The following is an 18,411-nucleotide window of genomic DNA, read 5'->3' on the forward strand; positions in this document are numbered from 1 at the left end:
ATCAAACTTCAACCTCTCTACTAAGCTTTTCACTCAGAATGTAGGGGTAAATGAATTTTTAAAGATTTAGGCAATTAGTAGGATTTGGCAATTAGTGTCACTGGGTAACTCAATAAAGTTATTACCAAGGCAAAAAATACACATAAAGGAAGAAGAACTTGGCTCAAAAAAAGTTTTTTTAATTAATTAATTTATTTTTATTTTTGGCTGTGTTGGGTCTTTGTTGCTGCGCACGCTCTTTCTCTAGTTGTGGTGAGCAGGGGCTACTCTTTGTTGTGGTGCACAGGCTTCTCACTGCAGTGGCTTCTCTTGTGAAGCAGGGGCTCTAGGTGTGCTGGCTTCAGTAGTTGTGGCTCACGGGCTCAGTAGTTGTGGCACGCAGGCTCAGTAGTTGTGGCACGCAGGCTCTAGAGCACAGGCTCAGTAGTTGTGGTGCACGGGCTTAGTTGCTCTGCAGCATGTGGGATCTTCCTGGACCAGGGCTCAAACCCATGTCCCCTGCACTGGCAAGGAGGATTCCTAACCACTGCGCCACCAGGGAAGACCCTTCACTGTATTTTAACTTAGTAATTCATTAGAGGCTGGATCATCTGTTTTCCTTGGGAAGTAAGTTAGTATAAACTAATGTATAGAACAACAAGAAATTACTAGGAAGTTAAAAACCACTTCTGAAAGCTTTAGTTCTCCAATGTAAAATAAAGGAACTAAACAGGATGATCACTTATGTACTGCCCAGCTATAAATATTAATCACTCCAATCATTCATTTATTTCTCATTTATTTTTCCTTGCATTGTCATACCACTGTCTCCCGGTTTACCTCCTACCTCTCTGCTTGTCTTTTCTCTCCTGCTGGTTCATCAGGTGCGGATTTTCCCTAAGGTTTCTGTCTTATCCCTTTCCCCTCCTCTGTGTATAAGCCACAAATTAAGATCTCCACCTTCAAACTTCCTACTTCAACAGTTCCTAGGCAAGAATAAATGATTAAAAGTGCCACGATGGGGCTTCCCTGGTGGCGCAGTGGTTGAGAGTCTGCCTGCCGTTGCAGGGGACACGGGTTCGTGCCCCGGTCCGGGAAGATCCCACGTGCCGCAGAGCGGCTAGGCCCGTGAGCCATGGCCGCTGAGCCTGCGCGTCCGGAGCCTGTGCTCCGCAACGGGAGAGGCCACAACAGTGAGAGACCCGCATACCACAAAAAAAAGTGCCACGATGAGCAATCAAATAGGATGGAGAATGAAAAACGTCATTGGATTTTGGCAATTAGGATAACACTGAGTGAGCCATCCAAGGTTTTGAGTAGGGAGTGCTGCACTTTTGGAACGATGACTCTGGCAACACTCTGTGAAGAATGAATTGGAGCCAGAGAATGTTATGAATATTAGCATCTTAAAGTGACTTTGGGGTCATAGATGTAACCCTTGGGTTTAAATGTCATTAAGTTCCTAATGTTTCATCTTGGCATTCCAGGCACTTAGGGGGCCTAATTCCTCTCTAGTCATTACTCTCCCATAAGCATATTTCCTGGCTCCTGTCAACCAGACTACTTACCCTCTAACAAGCTTGATCTTCCCTTCTTCTATATATACTCAGGCTGCTTTCTCTCAGTAAAACTGTCCATACCTGCAGAAACTTCAGTGCCTTTTGTAGCCTTCTCTTAGCTCCCAAACACCATGAATCTTCTCTAGGTTAACAGTAGCCTTTGAGAGATGAGACCGATTCTGACTCATTCTCGCACCCACCACCTTCGTCCACCTCTTCTATCCCCATTCACTCATAGTGCATCCACAGAATGGAAGTACTCGAGTAGAGAGGAAAGAAGTCATGTAACAAATGGCACTACAGGTACAGTAGCTCTTTTAATGCTAAAATGGTTTTTTAACAGCCAAGCAAGACGCTATCCCCTTACTGTTGAATAAATTTAGGCTCAAATAATAAGATCTCCAGTCGGACACTACAGCCTAGCGGAGGACAGAAGGACTTTGCATTGCAATCACATGAAGGTGTGAGGTCCTATCATCCCTTCCAGAGAATACGAAAACTGTGAACTCAGGAGACTCGGTTACTCCACAGGAGTCAAGAGTCACGAATTTGCAAGCACACAGCCATGCGAACGCCTTCCTGCTCGGCTTCCGACAGGAGAAACCGGGGCCGCAGTCCAAACATTAAAACATACAAATTGGACCTAAAACCCCACCCCGGTCCCCAAATTCCGGGCACAAACATCCTAAGAGTTATGCAGCTGAGGCCAGCGCCGCGACCACAGCGTGCACAGAACGCGCGGAACTAGGAAGACGAATCGCCAGCCCACCTGGGCGTCTCTGATTGGCCGCCGGCTAAGCTTGGAACTCTGGGGCGTGTGCCGTCACATCCGCCGGGGCCGCCATCTTGTTCCCAGGGGCAGTTGGCGGAAGAGATCGCGCTCCCAGGCCACCGGCTAGCTTTCTGCTTGGATTTCTCGCGGCCCGCGATTCGGCCTCTGCTCTCGACCCGGGGTCCATTCGTCGGTGTCCCGGTTGCCCTCCCTCACCCGGCTGGGGCACAGCGAGGAGGCCCCATCTTCCGACGGCGTTCCATGGAGTAGGGTCCCGGACCGTTGTCCCGAAGAGCGAGATTGAGCTTGGCCCCCTCCCCCTCCCTTCTCCCTCCCTCCTTCCTTCCGCCGCGACATGGCTAACAACAGCCCCGCGCTGACAGGCAACTCGCAGCCGCAACACCAGGCGGCCGCAGCCGCGGCCCAGCAGCAGCAGCAGTGCGGCGGCGGTGGCGCCACCAAGCCAGCAGTCTCGGGCAAGCAGGGCAATGTGCTGCCGCTGTGGGGCAACGAAAAGACTATGAATCTCAACCCCATGATCTTGACCAATATCCTGTCGTCGCCTTACTTCAAAGTGCAGCTCTACGAGCTCAAAACCTACCACGAGGTGGTGGACGAGATCTACTTTAAGGTACGAAGCGTCTGGACCTGGGAGGTGGGGACTAAGTTCCGAGGAGGGGGTACGGAGGAAACGGGCGGAGGCGGCCCCCGAGGTCTGATCATTTGTAGGTGGGGGAGGATTGGGCGGAGGGGGAAGCTGTGGCCAGTAGTCCGCCAGGGAGGGGTCGAACTGGGGCCGCCCTCTCATTTCCTTTTCAGAATTTTAGGGCCGGGAGAGCCCGCCGCCATTTATCTCTCCTCCCCGAATCTCCAGCCCGCCCCTGGGGGGGGAGTTGGACGGGAGGAGTGGGGGAGAGGAGAAAAGAATAACTGAAGTCTCTCCAGTTTACAGCTTTAAATTTATTTATTTTGACGTGGATCTACTCGGCGCCAACTTGTTGGTGCTTCTCCCGCTCACCCCGGGCCAGGGCGTGTATTGACTTCAGTGTTGGCCTCGTGTTGTTGGTATTCACTATCCGATCCAGACAGGGAATGGTCAGTGTGTTTGTCGGGTGGGGTGGGAGGGTTGAGGGTGGAGAGGTACAAGTGGAAAAAGATGTACCGAAGGCCTGGAAATTTTCGCAGCAGGAAGTCAGGAGTAAGTGGTCTCAGTCACCTGTGCATTGGGCTTATTTAGAATTATCTGGGCCCTGGGCTTCTGCGGCAGGGTCGGTGCTGGCTTGGCTGTGCTGGGGAGCTCACCTGGCGCCTCCTCACTGCACTCTTGTCTCAGTTCTTGTTTCGTTAGCAGGATTGACTCAGTCTTGCAGCGAGGCTCGGAGCAGCCCAGGGTCGCAGGTAGAGGTATGCATTATTAATCATGCTCAATCGCCATAAATGCATTTCCCTGGTTAAATGAACGGCTAATTAGATTTTTTTTTTTTTTTTTTTTTTGGCCACTGGTTTTGGTCTTTTCTTCACGAATTTGGTAGGTTTTCTCCACTTACTTGCAAATTATGTAGTTTTAAAAATATATTCCAGGCCTCCTAAGGTAAATTTATATTTTAAAGGATATTAATAAGTCTTAACAATCTTTAAATACTTAAACTAGGACATCTGATATAATACAATCCATTTTGCCTGTATTGACTCTTAAAAACACTTGACAGACCACATAAAGTATTTTCCGTGACCTGAATATATCTGTAGAGGTGTTAAGGAAATCTTCTTTATTTGCTTTTAGGTTTTGTTTTGTCCACCTTTTCCCCAATTAAGGCCTACTGAGGGATTTTGAGATATTAGTTAGTTTTGATAGAAGATCTTATTTTGAAAGTACAGTTCAACTATGGGTATATAAAGTAAAACTGAAATTTTGGTGTTCTCTTACAAGAGTATTGTAAGTAATTGTAATACTGTGAACTAGTTTTTTTTAAAAGGTAAGGCCTTTTTCAGAATGGATACAATATGGCGAATATTTAACCCTTAGCTTTATTTATGTAGTAAACTTCAATCAGTTGAAAATAGGGTTCCTGCTCCTTCTGTGGCAGGTTCTGTTTAATAACGTAGGCAGGTGTTAATGCGATAGAGGAAAAGCTTGTTTTCAAATTTCACATAACTGTGTTTTGAAACACTTAAGATTCTACTACAAATTACTTAGATTGAGTTATAAAACTAAAGACTCGGGTTTTGTTGTCCATATCAAATAATCATTGAAATGCGTAGGCTTCCAATTTTGTAACTCGATTTTGTATGGCATCCACCCCTTTGGTTAGCCTTTAAGAATTGAAACATCTTTTTTACAGCAAGCTGGGGGAAGAAGATGAAACAGTAAAGCAGTGCAGTAGTCCACTGAACAAAATAGTGTAGTGCTTACATTTAAATACATGCTTTTCTGTCTGAAGCCACTGAAAAAGACTATGGCGTGTAATCATGGGTGGGTGGAAATAAGGTTTTAGAAATACGTAATGAACGAACAGGATTTCATTTTTGTTGTTTCAAGTTGAGAAACAAATATGGATCTTACTCTCTAAAATACCTTTGTCATATCTGTTATAGAGCTAATATTCTTTCTTTGCTGTTTTTAGGTGAAGTATGTGGTTTTTATAGGGTGTCCCACCTTAGCAAAGACCTGTATTTTTGAGTATACTCAACAAGTCACGGTTTCTCAGTTTTTGATACAGTTTATATTCTGGGAAAAAATTGAATTAGTTCCTATAATTAGGCTGAAAATAAAGTATACAGTAACAAGAATGACATACGTGTAGGTATGGCCTTTGTAACTTCATCTTCAGTCAGGAATGAACATAATGCCTGATTGTGGTTTTAAAAAAAATGTGTGAATAAAGTTCCATGATTTTGCATCAGAAGTAATTTCTGTTACAGTTTTAGCATGCTTTTTTCAAGTTTCTTCCTTATTTTATAATGTGGAATTTTAAATCACCATAAAATTGAAATATTAAGCTTATTTGAAAGGTTTTTTTGGAATAAATACTTAAACTTTGTTAATACTTTTTGCTTTAAGTTGGAGCATTAAATCTATTTTAAAATGAGAATTATTTTTTAAGCAATTCATAATAAAATACAAAATTGATTATTAATTTTTTTTTAACAAGTGTATGAGACTAGACATTTCCTGTCTCCACATGTATCTGCTCTCTACAGAGCTACTTTAATGGGATTTCTGCTGTAAACCTGTTGAGGTTTTGTTAAACCCTAGTAGCTTTATTGATGCTATTTAAATAAGCAGTTTTCAAAGATGGTTTACATACTTAATGTGTGTAAACAAAATGTATACATCATGTCAAAATACCCAACTTCCAGACTTTTAGAAGAGCTGCTCTATTATGGATTGGGGTTTACTCGAATCATACTGTTTAAAAAAATTCGAAGTATGAATGTTTGTTGTGTTTCTCTTTTCTATTTTCAGGTCACACATGTTGAACCATGGGAGAAAGGAAGCAGGAAAACAGCTGGCCAAACAGGGATGTGCGGAGGGGTAAGTAGAAGTACGTGCATTTTTCAGTTTTTCTGTGTCTGATAACTAAGTTTATGTTCAGAAAACTGAAAGTCTTTCAGTTTCATACCAAATTACAATTAGTTTGTGTTTTTTAAAAATCTAAATTCAGGTGTTCCGTGGGGTTAGAAAAACATTTTTTTATGCTTTGTTTTCAGTTCTGGATTATATCTTGTTACTAATACCTAACAGGATTAATCAGTTGGTCCTAAGTATCTTTGTTAATTATTTTACAACTCTTTCTTAATTCCTTTCCTTAAAGGTTCGAGGCGTTGGGACAGGAGGAATTGTTTCTACAGCTTTTTGCCTGTTATACAAATTATTTACTCTGAAGTTAACTCGCAAGCAAGTGATGGGTCTTATAACACACACAGACTCTCCATATATTAGAGCCCTTGGATTTATGTATATAAGGTGAGCCTGCATTTCTCTACATTTTCAATAAATATCTCATTTTAATTGACCTAAGCCTAATCACTCTTTCATAATTCTAGGTACACACAGCCCCCTACAGATCTATGGGATTGGTTTGAATCCTTCCTTGATGATGAAGAGGTATGTCAACAAGGGTAATAGTTTTCTTCTGATTACTCTCATTTTTTAATAATCTTTTATATATTGGTGGTTTAACATCTTCCAGAATTCTGTGCTTAAATTTATTTCACTCACATACTTTTGGAATTAATGTCCTATTATTAAGATTGGGGTGGATTTTATATGTCTTAGGTTAAACTTCTTAAGTTTGATTCTCACATTTCAAAATTGTTTATATGTATTTTGGTAACTATTAAAAATTTTCTCTTCCTAATTGTGTTCTGTGTGTTGTACTGATCTTGACTTGTACAGTTGATAGTGAGTTTTTAAAATTGGCCATGCTCAAGATTGAGATGGTAAGACATGCACATAGAAATATTAATTACTGGGTTTTTTCTGGAACTTTTCAGTTCTTTATCCTGTAACTTCTTCCAAACATTAATACTCCCACTTGCATAGGAATGCAGAATTGAGCTGGGTGGAACTTAAATAGGCTGAAGGTTTAGATGATTTGTTTGAGGTGATCAAAATATTTCAATTCCAGCTTTCTAACTCTTTTATACTATACATTTTTATAAAGTTAGAAGGAAACCTTCTCTTTAATAGTTTAGAATTTTTTTAAATTATGAAACTAGCTTGCCATTCAAGCTTAATAAGGTTGAGCTTGTTACATATGTTCAGAAAGTTACGTTAGAAAACATTACTGTGTCAGATTTAAACCATACATGTATTAAAGTCCAAGATCTCAAAAGGATCTTAACAATGAGCACTGTCGTCCATATATCAATCCCCACCACTACTTTATATTTTAAGGTTCATAAAGTAAACTGAGTGGTGTTTTAGTCGACCTGTTTAAAACGTTTATCCGAAGAATTGGTTGGATTAAAGGATAGTTCTAATGGAAATCTTTCTAGTGTGTTTTTATTATTACATGCATATCTAAAAAAATCTCACTCATGTAGACATGGAGAATTTTTCTCTGCCTTTTTTTGGCCTATTTACGAGCTGTTTAATATCTCAGAAGAGGCCAAAAGTGTGTCAGGTGATAAATCACAATCTATAAAGTTTTTTCTTTTTAGGTGAGATTTTGCAGGCTGAGGCACTTTTCCCTTCTATATTTAAAAAGCATGTCCCGCTGCATAATTGGTATTAGGCTTGTTTCTGAATGCTTCTGTTTAATCTGTTTTTTATTATGTTTACAAACCTGAGGCTCTCTGTTTAAGCTAACTTATTGTTTTCTTCCTTAGATATCTGCAGCGATTATATTTGGAAATACTGTATATCTGAACACTTAAATGTGTGTGAGTGCAAGCAGTTTTACCTTTAGCTCTTGTTTTCCTGTTTAGATAACAAATCTCACTTTCCTTGTGTGCTTGCACTATAGGTTTGGGACTGACAATAGCTGACTAACATGTCCTGAGCTGTGAGAGGGCATAGCAAGAAGGCCTTCATGCGGTAATGACCCTTTTCAGAGACAATGGTCATCATGGATTATGCGTTTCCAATTATTTGTTCATTTATTTATTTTCTACATAACTAAATTAGAAACCTCACTGCTTCATGGCAGTTGGTTTGCTATTGCTTCCAGTTTTATTAGGGCTTCATTTTATATTAGAGCTGTTAAAAGATAATCTTTAGACAGGAATTGTTTGAAGCAGTTCATATGTAGCTAGGTTACACTGCTAGGAATGATGTGTGCAAACGTGTCCACAGAAATAAAGTATATACTTAGTAGGTATGTGGAATGTAAATTGTTGATTGTTCCAAATAGTTTAGTAATGTAGGGGGGTGTTTCATATTCTTGTTAACTGAGTGAAGTCACTTCTCTTTCTGTCCATGAGGCTGCAGGGTTTGTTCTCACCTGCATGCACACACTAAGCCCAGATATTTCTCTGTATCATTCATTACCAGATTAGAAAGGTACACAAATTGAAATTTTTCTGTTAGAATTTTTTTGTATTTGAGATTCCAAAGATGGTTATATTTTTATAGTATTCTTGTGTTTATTGAGATAATTTTTTTTGACGGCCAGGGTATCTTTTGTGTTTCTGTAGGACCTAGATGTGAAGGCTGGTGGAGGCTGTGTAATGACCATTGGAGAAATGCTACGGTCTTTTCTCACAAAACTGGAGTGGTTTTCCACCTTGTTTCCAAGAATTCCGGTTCCAGTTCAGAAGAATATCGATCAACAGATTAAAACCCGACCAAGAAAAATCAAGAAAGATGGAAAGGAAAGCGCTGAGGAAATAGACAGACATGTTGAACGCAGGCGTTCAAGGTGATGTGACTCTTGAGTTACACTTATTTTTAAAATATGCTTTACACAAAGGTTCTGTTTGTCACCTTTTTCCCACTTTCTGCCCTTCAGGGCATTTTCCACAAACTTATGCATCTGTAAATGAGAACAGGCAAATATTTTGCTTTAATTATTCTTGACATGTAACACTGATGGAAGTTAAATTTTTATGGTATGTTTTATTCATTCAAGTTTTTTTCTCCCCCTCCCCCACTTTCCTAAATATTAGGTCTCCAAGGAGATCACTGAGTCCACGGAGGTCCCCAAGAAGATCCAGAAGTAGAAGCCATCATCGGGAGGGCCATGGGTCTTCTAGTTTTGACCGAGAATTAGAAAGAGAGAAAGAACGCCAGCGACTAGAGCGTGAAGCCAAAGAAAGGGAAAAAGAAAGGCGAAGATCCCGAAGTATTGATCGGGGGCTAGAACGCAGGCATAGCAGGAGTAGGGAAAGACATAGAAGCCGTAGTCGAAGTCGTGATAGGAAAGGGGATAGAAGGGACAGGGATCGGGAAAGAGAGAAAGAAAATGAGAGAGGTAGAAGACGAGATCGTGACTATGATAAGGAAAGAGGTAATGACCGAGAAAAGGAGAGGTCAAGAGAACGGTCCAAGGAACGGAGAAGTAGGGGTGAGGTAGAAGAAAAGAAATATAAAGAAGACAAAGATGATAGGCGGCATAGAGATGACAAAAAAGATTCCAAGAAGGAGAAAAAACATAGTAGAAGTAGAAGCAGAGAAAGAAAACATAGAAGTAGGAGTAGAAGTAGAAATGCAGGGAAACGAAGTAGAAGTAGGAGCAAAGAGAAATCAAGTAAACATAAAAATGAAAGTAAAGAAAAATCAAATAAACGGAGTAGAAGTGGCAGTCAAGGAAGAACTGACAGTGTTGAAAAATCAAGAAAACGGGAACATAGCCCCAGCAAAGAAAAATCTAGGAAGCGTAGCAGAAGCAAAGAACGTTCCCACAAACGAGATCACAGTGATAGTAAGGACCAGTCTGACAAACATGATCGCCGAAGGAGCCAAAGCATAGAACCAGAGAGCCAAGAAAAACAACATAAAAACAAAGAGGAGACTGTGTGAAAATTTTTTGTAAAAGTGGATCACATTGAATCCTATAAATGTTGGGTTAAATCTGCTTTTTTTTTCCTCCCAAGTTGAGATTGTGCAGTAGTTACACACTCTTCAAGCTCCCTGTAGGCTGCATTTTCATTTCCTCTTTTGTGTAGGGAAGTGCCTTTGTAATCCCATTTATTGCATTGATGTTTTCACCCAACTGTTGAGTTTGATACATGATGCACAGATTGTTCTTGCATTTTATTGTTTGTTTTTGAGATGTACAGTCTGTACATATGTCCTGAAAATGTTTTAATTCCGTTGGCATGGTTGCCATGTTGGTTAAATTTGTATAAGGCAATAAAATGCCACTAATTCTATTTTTGTTTTGTAGGTGTGGGATTATGGTTTGTGTACTGAAGTTAGCATGACTGTGCTTTTCGTAATAGAATGCTAAAAACTATGAAAATGGATCTTGGATGTCTATTATAGGAGAATTTCATGCTTTCAGTGTACATGAAGGCAGCAGTCGTAGGATTAACATTCTTGTCCACTGTATATTATCTTGGAAGGCTCTTGTTAATATGTTAAACCTAATATTCTCCACAACTAACTTTAGAGAGAATTTAGGAGAAGTTAGTTTCTGATGCAGAGGTTTCAATTAGGCTGTGATTTGATCAAAAGTCCTTTTAGCATTCTACCTCAAAGGGACACTATTAGTATGCCTAAAATTTATTCACTTAGTTTTCCTTTTTTATTTGAAAAAATACATAACATGTATCTTTTCCTTGAATTTTTCAGAGTTTAAAGTACTATATAAAAGGAGAAATTAATGTCTAAAGTCTAGCATTCTTGCAGCAACCCTATACTAACGTGAAATTGGGAGAGGGTGGGGCAGATGAGTAGAGAAATAGATGTAAGCCTCAAGCTTCCAAAGCATTTTTATAAATGGAAAATACTTAAATTATGAAACAGCTTGATATAGTGTCCTTTTTTTAAATTCAAAACTTTTTTTTATTGATAATGAAGATTGCTGTTTGAGTTTTTAAACTTAATCTAGAACAGAGAAGTATTCAAAGTAATGCTATGCTGCATTATTTAAGATAATCAGCAAATTATTTGATAGATTGTTCTTATGACTTGTATTCTGATTACAGAGAAGGATCATGAGTGTGGAATAAATACTGGATTAAATCCTTTATCCTGGGTGTCGGCTTTCCCCCATTTGTTAACATTTATAAGGTATTTTTACTGTGGAAATAGAATGTAAGTAGAGTCACACTTTGTGTAGAGGGATATCTTAGCGCCCAGATGACAAGTGAATTTTAAATGTGTAGATAGAATTGGATGTATGTGATAGCCAGTAATCCTTACTGCAGTTCTTAATGGCAGTTCCCTTTGTCCTTGGGTGTTATGTGTGTCACTAGGTTGTTCCTTGGATTGGATGATTACTTAGTTTCACATCAGAGGTCCTTATTGAGGGACTTTGCACTTGGATTACATATTAGAATTTAAAATTTGGACTTGAAGGAACTTTTAAAAGATAACTCATCCATTTCTTTTTAGAACAGAGAAATAGAGGTCCAAAGTGATTTGTTCAGTCATTGCTAGGACTAAAAGTGAGTCTTCCTCACAGTGTATACCATATTAACATTTTTTTTTATCTCACTGTTCATATTGGCCAACTGATGGGCACCCAGAAGCCACCTTGCAAAAAGTGTTAAATGGGACAAAGGAGTACATTTGGAAAAGTCCTTCATATGTGGGCTTAACATTTGTACCTACCTAACTCCAGAAAAATCTCATTAAATGAAGGAATTCTATGAAAATGCTATGTTTTTTCTTTTAAGAGTAGAATATTCAGTCATCTTCTAAACTGAGCATCAAGTGAATTAGCACTACACATGTAGAAATTAGAAACTGTTCCTGAGTGATGAAAGCCAATAGATTTATCTTTGAAAATTTTAGCATACCTAAATGGATGGTGCTACTCCTTTGAATATAGTTCTACCTGAAATATTAATTGTGTGTTTTGGTAAAAAGTGGAAACTATTTTAAATAGAAGCGAAAATATCACACAGCATTTGATTTCCTATGGTTTTTTTTTTTTTAAGTTTGCTTTTGAGGAGCATTTTGGCATGTAGAACATGTAAATAATACTACTTAATGCCGGATATATGCATGACTTAATTTGGAGAGTAGCTTTCTAAAAGACTGCAAAAACAAGTGGCTCTGAAAGGTGTCTCAGGATTGTTTCTTGCAATCTGAGAAAAAAAGCTTTTGATAGTTTAATACAACTAGCAACCTCCATCCAGTTTTCTCAACTTATTAAAATGATTTCACCTTTCCATGTATCAGTATGTTTCATCTGTGTTCTAATGTTCAATTTGCAATTAAATCCTATACATGAGCTAGTGTATTATCAGTCTTGAGATTTAAATACAAAATTTGCATTTTAATACTCCCCAATTTATAATCTATTAGTTGGATTTAGTTCTTCTAAGGTAGTGGTCTTAACCTGAGTTATAGGCCCCTATTTAGGAATCTAATGAAAGCTACAGATTTTTCGATCTGTGATTAGGTATTTTGTAGTTAGGAATAAACAGCAAATTTGGGACCTGAGAATGTCCCAGAGGCAATAGCTGCTGGGGTGTTTTTTACTTAAAAGACAAAGTGGGAGGGGAAAAAAAGCTAATGGCATTCACTTAATTCCCTTCCCCCTGAAAGTTATTCTTTATGAATAGAAGGTTTTGATTTGAACAGTTGGAAATGAGGCCCAGACACTGGCAGTTTATAAGTTTTTCAGCTGATTTCTAGTGTGCAGCCTCGATATATACACTGACTAGTTGGTCAGTTCTCACTGATTATATTGTTCAGCTGGTGGACTTTAAGTTGGTTCTGGTCCTGATCTGATTCTATCATCTTGTTAATGTTGGATTCAGCCTTGAGTGGCTAACCCAATGACAGCATACATATAAGGCAGAGCTGAAATTATAGGGAAGGAGCACTTCCTGATAGTCTCTGAAATTCATCATATCCTGTGAGATCTTGAACCCTGCGAATAGTTCTGAAGTGGCATTTTTCACTTTAGGATCATTGGCCATCAACATTTGTCAACTGTAGGAAACATGACAGCATGAATACAATCAACTGGAAATCTTCACCATTGTAGCTGACTTGAAATCCATTATTCTGTTTCTCAGAGCATTGATAGTTGAATTTCTGTTACATAATCATGATCCATACTGTATTGCACAGGTAAAATGTATTCAGGTTTGGGGGGTGGTGTCTTTTCAGCCTACTGGAAAAATGAGTTATACTTGTTCAAGATAAACAGCTGACCTTTTTTGCATTTCATGTAACATATAAGCTATGACGTTTTATTACAAGAATCAGGAAAAGTAGGGAATTCCCTGGCAATCCAGCGGTTAGGACTCCTTGCTCTCACTGCCGAAGGCCTGGGGTCAATCCCTGGTCCGGGAACTAAAATCCCACAAGCCGCGTGGTGTGGCCAAAAAAAAAAAGAATACGGAAAATCCTCATGTAAGCTTCCCTAATCTGCAAGCACCTAAAGTCTGCAAATCTATAAAGCTTGTTTTCCTTTGTCAGTACTTTTTCTAGCCATTCTGAAGCCGAATTATTTCCCTATTGAGTCAGTGGATTTAGCCACCACCCACAAATAAATTCCTAACATTTTGAATAAACTAAGTGAAAACAAAAAATGACAGTGCTTGCCGGCAAGAGAAGTACTCTTGCCCGCTCTCCTTCCCTCCTATTTAGAAATTCTGAAATCACCAGTGTCCTTGATATTCAATAGTACCAAAAGAGGAAATTTCTTAGATGCTGGACTCATCTAAGCCAATCCAAGTACTGATCCAGTGAACATTTCTTCCGGAATGAAATGCTCTGTCTCTGACCCCTGTTCTGGGAAATTGCATTATACTGAGCCTTGTGTAGGGACCACCACTGATTTGTAGATGTGGCGGTTATCTATTTCTTGGCTCCTAAGTTCACCCTTCATTGCTCTGCTTTGTGATACAGGAGCTAAGCCCTTTAAATATTTCTCTTTTGCTTGCTGGCAAGTTTTGTTAAGCTTGTCAGAAGATGCTGAAGGGATGCTGCAGAAGAAAGGAGCTTCTCTTCCTTGTTCTTGTGTGTTTTCTTTTCGGTGTGTTTTCTTTTTTCTTGCTTTTGCGGTGTGTGGGAGCCAGTGGCATGTAGGACACCCAGTGGCACCTCAAAAGAGGGTGTTTCGGGCTTCCCTGGTGGCGCAGTGGTTGAGAGTCCGCCTGCCAATGCAGGGGACACGGGTTCGTGCCCCAGTCAGGGAGGATCCCACATGCCGCAGAGCGGCTGGGCCCGTGCGCCATGGCCGCTGAGCCTGCGCGTCCGGAGCCTGTGCTCCGCAACGGGAGAGGCCACAGCAGTGAGAGGCCCGCGTACCAAAAAAAAAAAAAAAAAAAAAAAAAAAAAAAAAACAAACAAACAAAAAAAAAAGAGGGTGTTTCCCAGCAGGTCCATTGGTCCCCCTGCCGGCTTCCCAGCATGTCTTGGTGCACCAGCTGGCAACTTCCCAATAAGTCTCGGCACACCCAGTGGGGTGCCTTCCTAACTAGTTTTGTTGACAACGCCCTCCTCTCCAGCCCTGGGCTTCAGTGGGTCGCAGCCACACCCTCTCCAACAAAATCTGAATCTCAGCCTTGCAATGGAAACTTCAAAATTTGCTCCTTCGTTGGGTCCTCTGCCTCATTCCTAGAGGTGGTGGCTGCTCCTATAGCCGCTATTTCTGTATTCTTAAGAGCTTTCTTTACCCTTAGTAATTAATCCCATTGCTTGTTAGTAATTCTTTATATAAAATTTTCCTTGTTCAAATTACTGTGTGTTTTTTGTACCCCCCCGACTGATACAGTGGATTAAGATACCAGTCATACGGGAGCCACTTCATTAGTTTGGTTGATAACCCCTGATGTAGTCCAGTATAAAGGACTCAACCCAGTAAATTTGTTGAGAATCATGTAAATGAATCAGACTGGCCCCTTCTAGAATTTTGACTGAGAGCTAAAAATTGTCCAGTCCTTAGAAGAATGAACAAGACTTGTATAGCTGTGATATGAAGCGGCTCATGTGAAAGAGATACCATGATAAATAACTACCCTGAAGCTGCCTCGCTTCTTGCTGGCTTTCTAGTGTTTTTTGTTTTCCAGTATGGTCAGTGGGTATTCTTGCAATTCCTCTGTTTCCCATAAGATAGCCTGAGTTTCTCTTCCTTGGAACCATGAGCCTAACTCTAGTTTGTTCTATTGTAACCACCAGGGATCCCTGATCAGTGAAGGTCTTCCTGTCAATTTCCTTGACATTTAATTCTTATCTGTCTGCACTCGGCACCAGTAAGAAAATGTCATCTACTTGATTGGACTTGGCAAGGAAGTCAAAAAAGAAGTCCTAGGTACAATTCCTTTTCCTTGGTAGAAATGGTCTCCCCAAAAGCAAAAGGGGGAGGTACAGGTATAGTGGAAGGATGGAGTATGAATGAGGACAACTGTAAATCACATAGTGTCTTTTCCTGGACAATCAAGTCTACTCTGTATTCCTTCTGTATCACTAAACAATTCTTTTTATTTCCCCTACAATGGGTATTTCAAAGCTTCACTAGTTTCTTAAGTCCCCTACTCCACCTCCATATTCATACTCACTTCACGTAGAGACTATCAAGTGCAAAGTCCCTATACTTGCTGCCTTCTCTTCCCCAAACTATAAGATTAGCTGCAGTCACATCTATCCCATTTTCCTCCTTACTTCTCTCTATTCTGTTAAATGTTGCAAATTCTGCCCTAAGCTTATGCCTTATGCTTATACCTTATTCGTTCATTGGTGTGGCAGAGACTGCCCACTGTTAAGTCTCCATTCTTCCCTTCTTCCATAGCAATAGAATTTTTTGACTGTGTATGACTTTTTTTTTTCTTTCAGCTCAGTTGACATAGCCATGAGACCAACTTCTGACCAACAGGATGTAAGTGGCAGAAGGAACCTTTCTTAAGAGCTTACTGGCATATAGTTCATCTTTCCCCTCTCCCCTTACTGAATTCTGCTGCTTAGAAATTTGATATGATACCTGGAGCTTTATCTTGGATCAATAAAAAGAAAGCCTCATTCTAGAGATGAGCAACAAAAGAATTGAAAGGAGCCTGGGTCTCTGACTCCATGGACTAGAATTGCCATACACTCCTGGATGCTCTGTTGCAATATTTTATATCAGAAAGAAACTTCCGTTTAAGCCACTTTCTTCACAGGTTTTCTGTCACTCTCAGTGAAACAAATCCTAGCGTTACAGATCTGAAATCTGGAATTGTATACTAAGTAACAAAAACTAAAATATTTAACGTTAGCTTAATAAAGGAGGTTAGATGTCAAGAAACATGGACACAGGTATTGTGGGTTAGAAAGCTGATGACTTGTTATACAGCATCCTAACATTTTCTCTCTCTTTCATTCCAACCCCTTGTCTTTATCTTTTTTTTTTTAACCTTTTTTTAAAATTTTATTTATTTTTGGCTGAGTTGGGTCTTCGTTGCTGCACGTGGGCTTTCTCTAGTTGCGGTGAGGGGCGGCTGCTCTACCTTGCGGTGCGCGGGCTTCTCATCGCTATGGCTTCTCTTGTCGCAGAGCACGGGCTCTAGGCGCGCGGGCTTCAGTAGTTGTGGCTCACAGGCTCCAGAGCGCAGGCTCAGTAGTTGTGGCGCACGGGCTTAGTTGCTCCACGGCATGTGGGATCTTCCCGGACCAGGGATAAAACCCGTGACACCTGCATTAGCAGGCAGACATCCAACCACTGCGCCATCAGGGATGTTCTTGTCTTTTATTTTTCAGCCCATTTCTTGGACTTTGGATGATTGACTAATCTTGATTCTCCTAGTATTACCCCATTAGTACACTAAGAATGTTTAAACAGACTCACTCTTATTATTTTTTTTTAAAAATTTTAAACTTGATTTTTAAATTTTATTTATTTATTTTTTGGCCACGCCGTACAGTTTGCAGGATCTTAGTTCCCCAACCAGGGATTGAACTTGGTCCCGGCAGTGAAAGCACTGAGTCCTAACCACTGACTGGACCACCAGGGAATTCCCTAAACAGACTCACTCTTATAACTGCTTCACCTCTTCATCGTCTTAGCTCCGTACCCCTCAGGACCAAAACTCAAGCATTTACTGCTTTGCGGAGTCCCATTCCTGAATAGAGAATTTCGGACAGTTGGTAAGCTTAGTAATTCAAAATTTTTTAAGTAAATTTATATTACAAAACAATTGCTTTATATGCATTGTTTCTCCATGGAATGGCTCAGCAATAAAACATAACCTGTTTGACAACAACTAAGAAGTTGACATTAGCCAGAAATCAGTAGCTAACATAAAATCATTGTCCTTCCAGATCATTGTTTCTCCCTTTTCCCTGAACCTCCCAGCTCCTCTAAGGTTCATGTCATCAGATTATACCATCCATTATCCCTCAGTTGTTCATGTCATTCACAGACCTCAAAAGATACTCCCCTAGTATTTTAATCCTTAGAGTTTAACCAACGTCTCAATACCTCTTTCCTCACTACTGTTAGAATTCTTAGTAATTCCAATACCCACTGAACAATCTCTCCAATTCTTGGGCCTCTCAGTTTCTCGATCGCCTGACTTCCAATGATATTTTTCTTCCACCTGACCTCAGCTGCCATTTCCCATGGTTACATCCTAGAACTGGCCCATCACCAATAACTGAAACTTCTCCGGAGTTTCCATTTCAAGCATCCCATTTTCTACTCACCAACTCCTCCATTTTCTGCTTACTTCCCTCTCATATCCTTTCCGACAATTCTTTAACTCCACTGGGTTCTCCAGCCTATTGCTCCTGCTGACTTTTCACTCTGCATTGCAGTCCCCCCTGCCTCCGTGGTAGTGAGACATGGCAGCAAGCCTCACTTCCTTGCCCACCCAGCTTAGTTTCCACAGTCCAATGTTATAAATCACTTCCTTGTAAACACTCTCAATTCCCTTGCTGCAGTCTCTCTCCATCATACTTGTCTAGTAATACCCTAGTCCTACTTAAATATAACTCTCAGCCTACTCTGTGCCTGCACATGACCAGAAAAAATACACAATCATGCTGACTGACATCTCTTTGAATCCACGACCGTAAACCTCTGGAACTCTGGGTTTGTGTGAACCTGAGAGTGGGGCCTCCTTAAAATTTTGCTCCCTAGGTGCCTCTCTAGTCTCACCCTCCCCCGACCCTGGTAGATGCCATAGTGCACCATTCAGCTCTCCCCTCCTGAAATCAGGCAAGGCGAAACTATATTTGTTCATCTCCCAGTCTTTAGATGTGGACACCCTAGGGAAGAGGTTGTGACTTTGAGCAAGGCAGCTCTTAGCTAAGGGCAAGCCTGAGAAAGACTCAGCTAAACTCAGCTAGGCCTCCCTCTTCCCTCTGTCTGGCATGCTCTTTTCCTAGGTTTCCAAGGGACTCATCCTCACTTCCCTGATGCCCATGCTCAAGCACCTCATTGCTGGAGAAGTCCTCTGTGACCATGGTACACAAACTAAACTCTATCCATCAATATTCTCTCCTGTTGCTCTGCTTTATTTTTCTTCATGACATTTAGCAACACCTGACATTAG

General features: G+C 40.5%; 1 protein-coding gene across 3 annotated transcripts; it reads left to right on the forward strand.

Moving 5' to 3' along the window:
* The first annotated feature begins 1,893 nt into the window (after positions 1–1,893).
* On the forward strand, positions 1,894–12,105 carry PRPF38B (pre-mRNA processing factor 38B). 3 transcript variants are annotated; one of them, XR_004350641.1, is made up of 7 exons: positions 1,894–2,941; positions 3,662–3,714; positions 5,777–5,855; positions 6,126–6,277; positions 6,358–7,852; positions 8,452–8,675; positions 8,923–12,105. XR_004350641.1 is itself a non-coding variant. In XM_032636740.1 (6 exons), the coding sequence occupies exons 1-6, from the start codon at positions 2,666–2,668 to the stop codon at positions 9,773–9,775; spliced, it is 1,635 nt and encodes a 544-aa protein (XP_032492631.1). In that variant the 5' UTR covers positions 2,312–2,665; the 3' UTR covers positions 9,776–12,105. The 3 variants fall into 3 exon arrangements, 1 of the variants encoding a protein (XP_032492631.1); XR_004350640.1 differs by lacking the exon at positions 3,662–3,714 and having other exon boundaries at positions 1,896–2,941; XM_032636740.1 differs by lacking the exon at positions 3,662–3,714 and having other exon boundaries at positions 2,312–2,941; positions 5,777–5,845; positions 6,358–6,418.
* Positions 12,106–18,411: the final 6,306 nt, after the last annotated feature.

The sequence above is a fragment of the Phocoena sinus genome, chromosome 1 (genome assembly GCF_008692025.1).
Source record: "Phocoena sinus isolate mPhoSin1 chromosome 1, mPhoSin1.pri, whole genome shotgun sequence".
NCBI classification, from domain to species: domain Eukaryota; kingdom Metazoa; phylum Chordata; class Mammalia; order Artiodactyla; family Phocoenidae; genus Phocoena; species Phocoena sinus.

Bases quoted from the DNA above. Each gene is read 5' to 3' on its own strand.
- PRPF38B (XM_032636740.1), top strand. From the start codon at position 2,666: ATGGCTAACAACAGCCCCGCGCTGACAGGCAACTCGCAGCCGCAACAC. The intron at 6,419-8,451 runs GTATGTCAACAA...GTGTTTCTGTAG, and splicing joins CCTTCCTTGATGATGAAGAG to GACCTAGATGTGAAGGCTGG. The intron at 8,676-8,922 runs GTGATGTGACTC...CCTAAATATTAG, and splicing joins GTTGAACGCAGGCGTTCAAG to GTCTCCAAGGAGATCACTGA.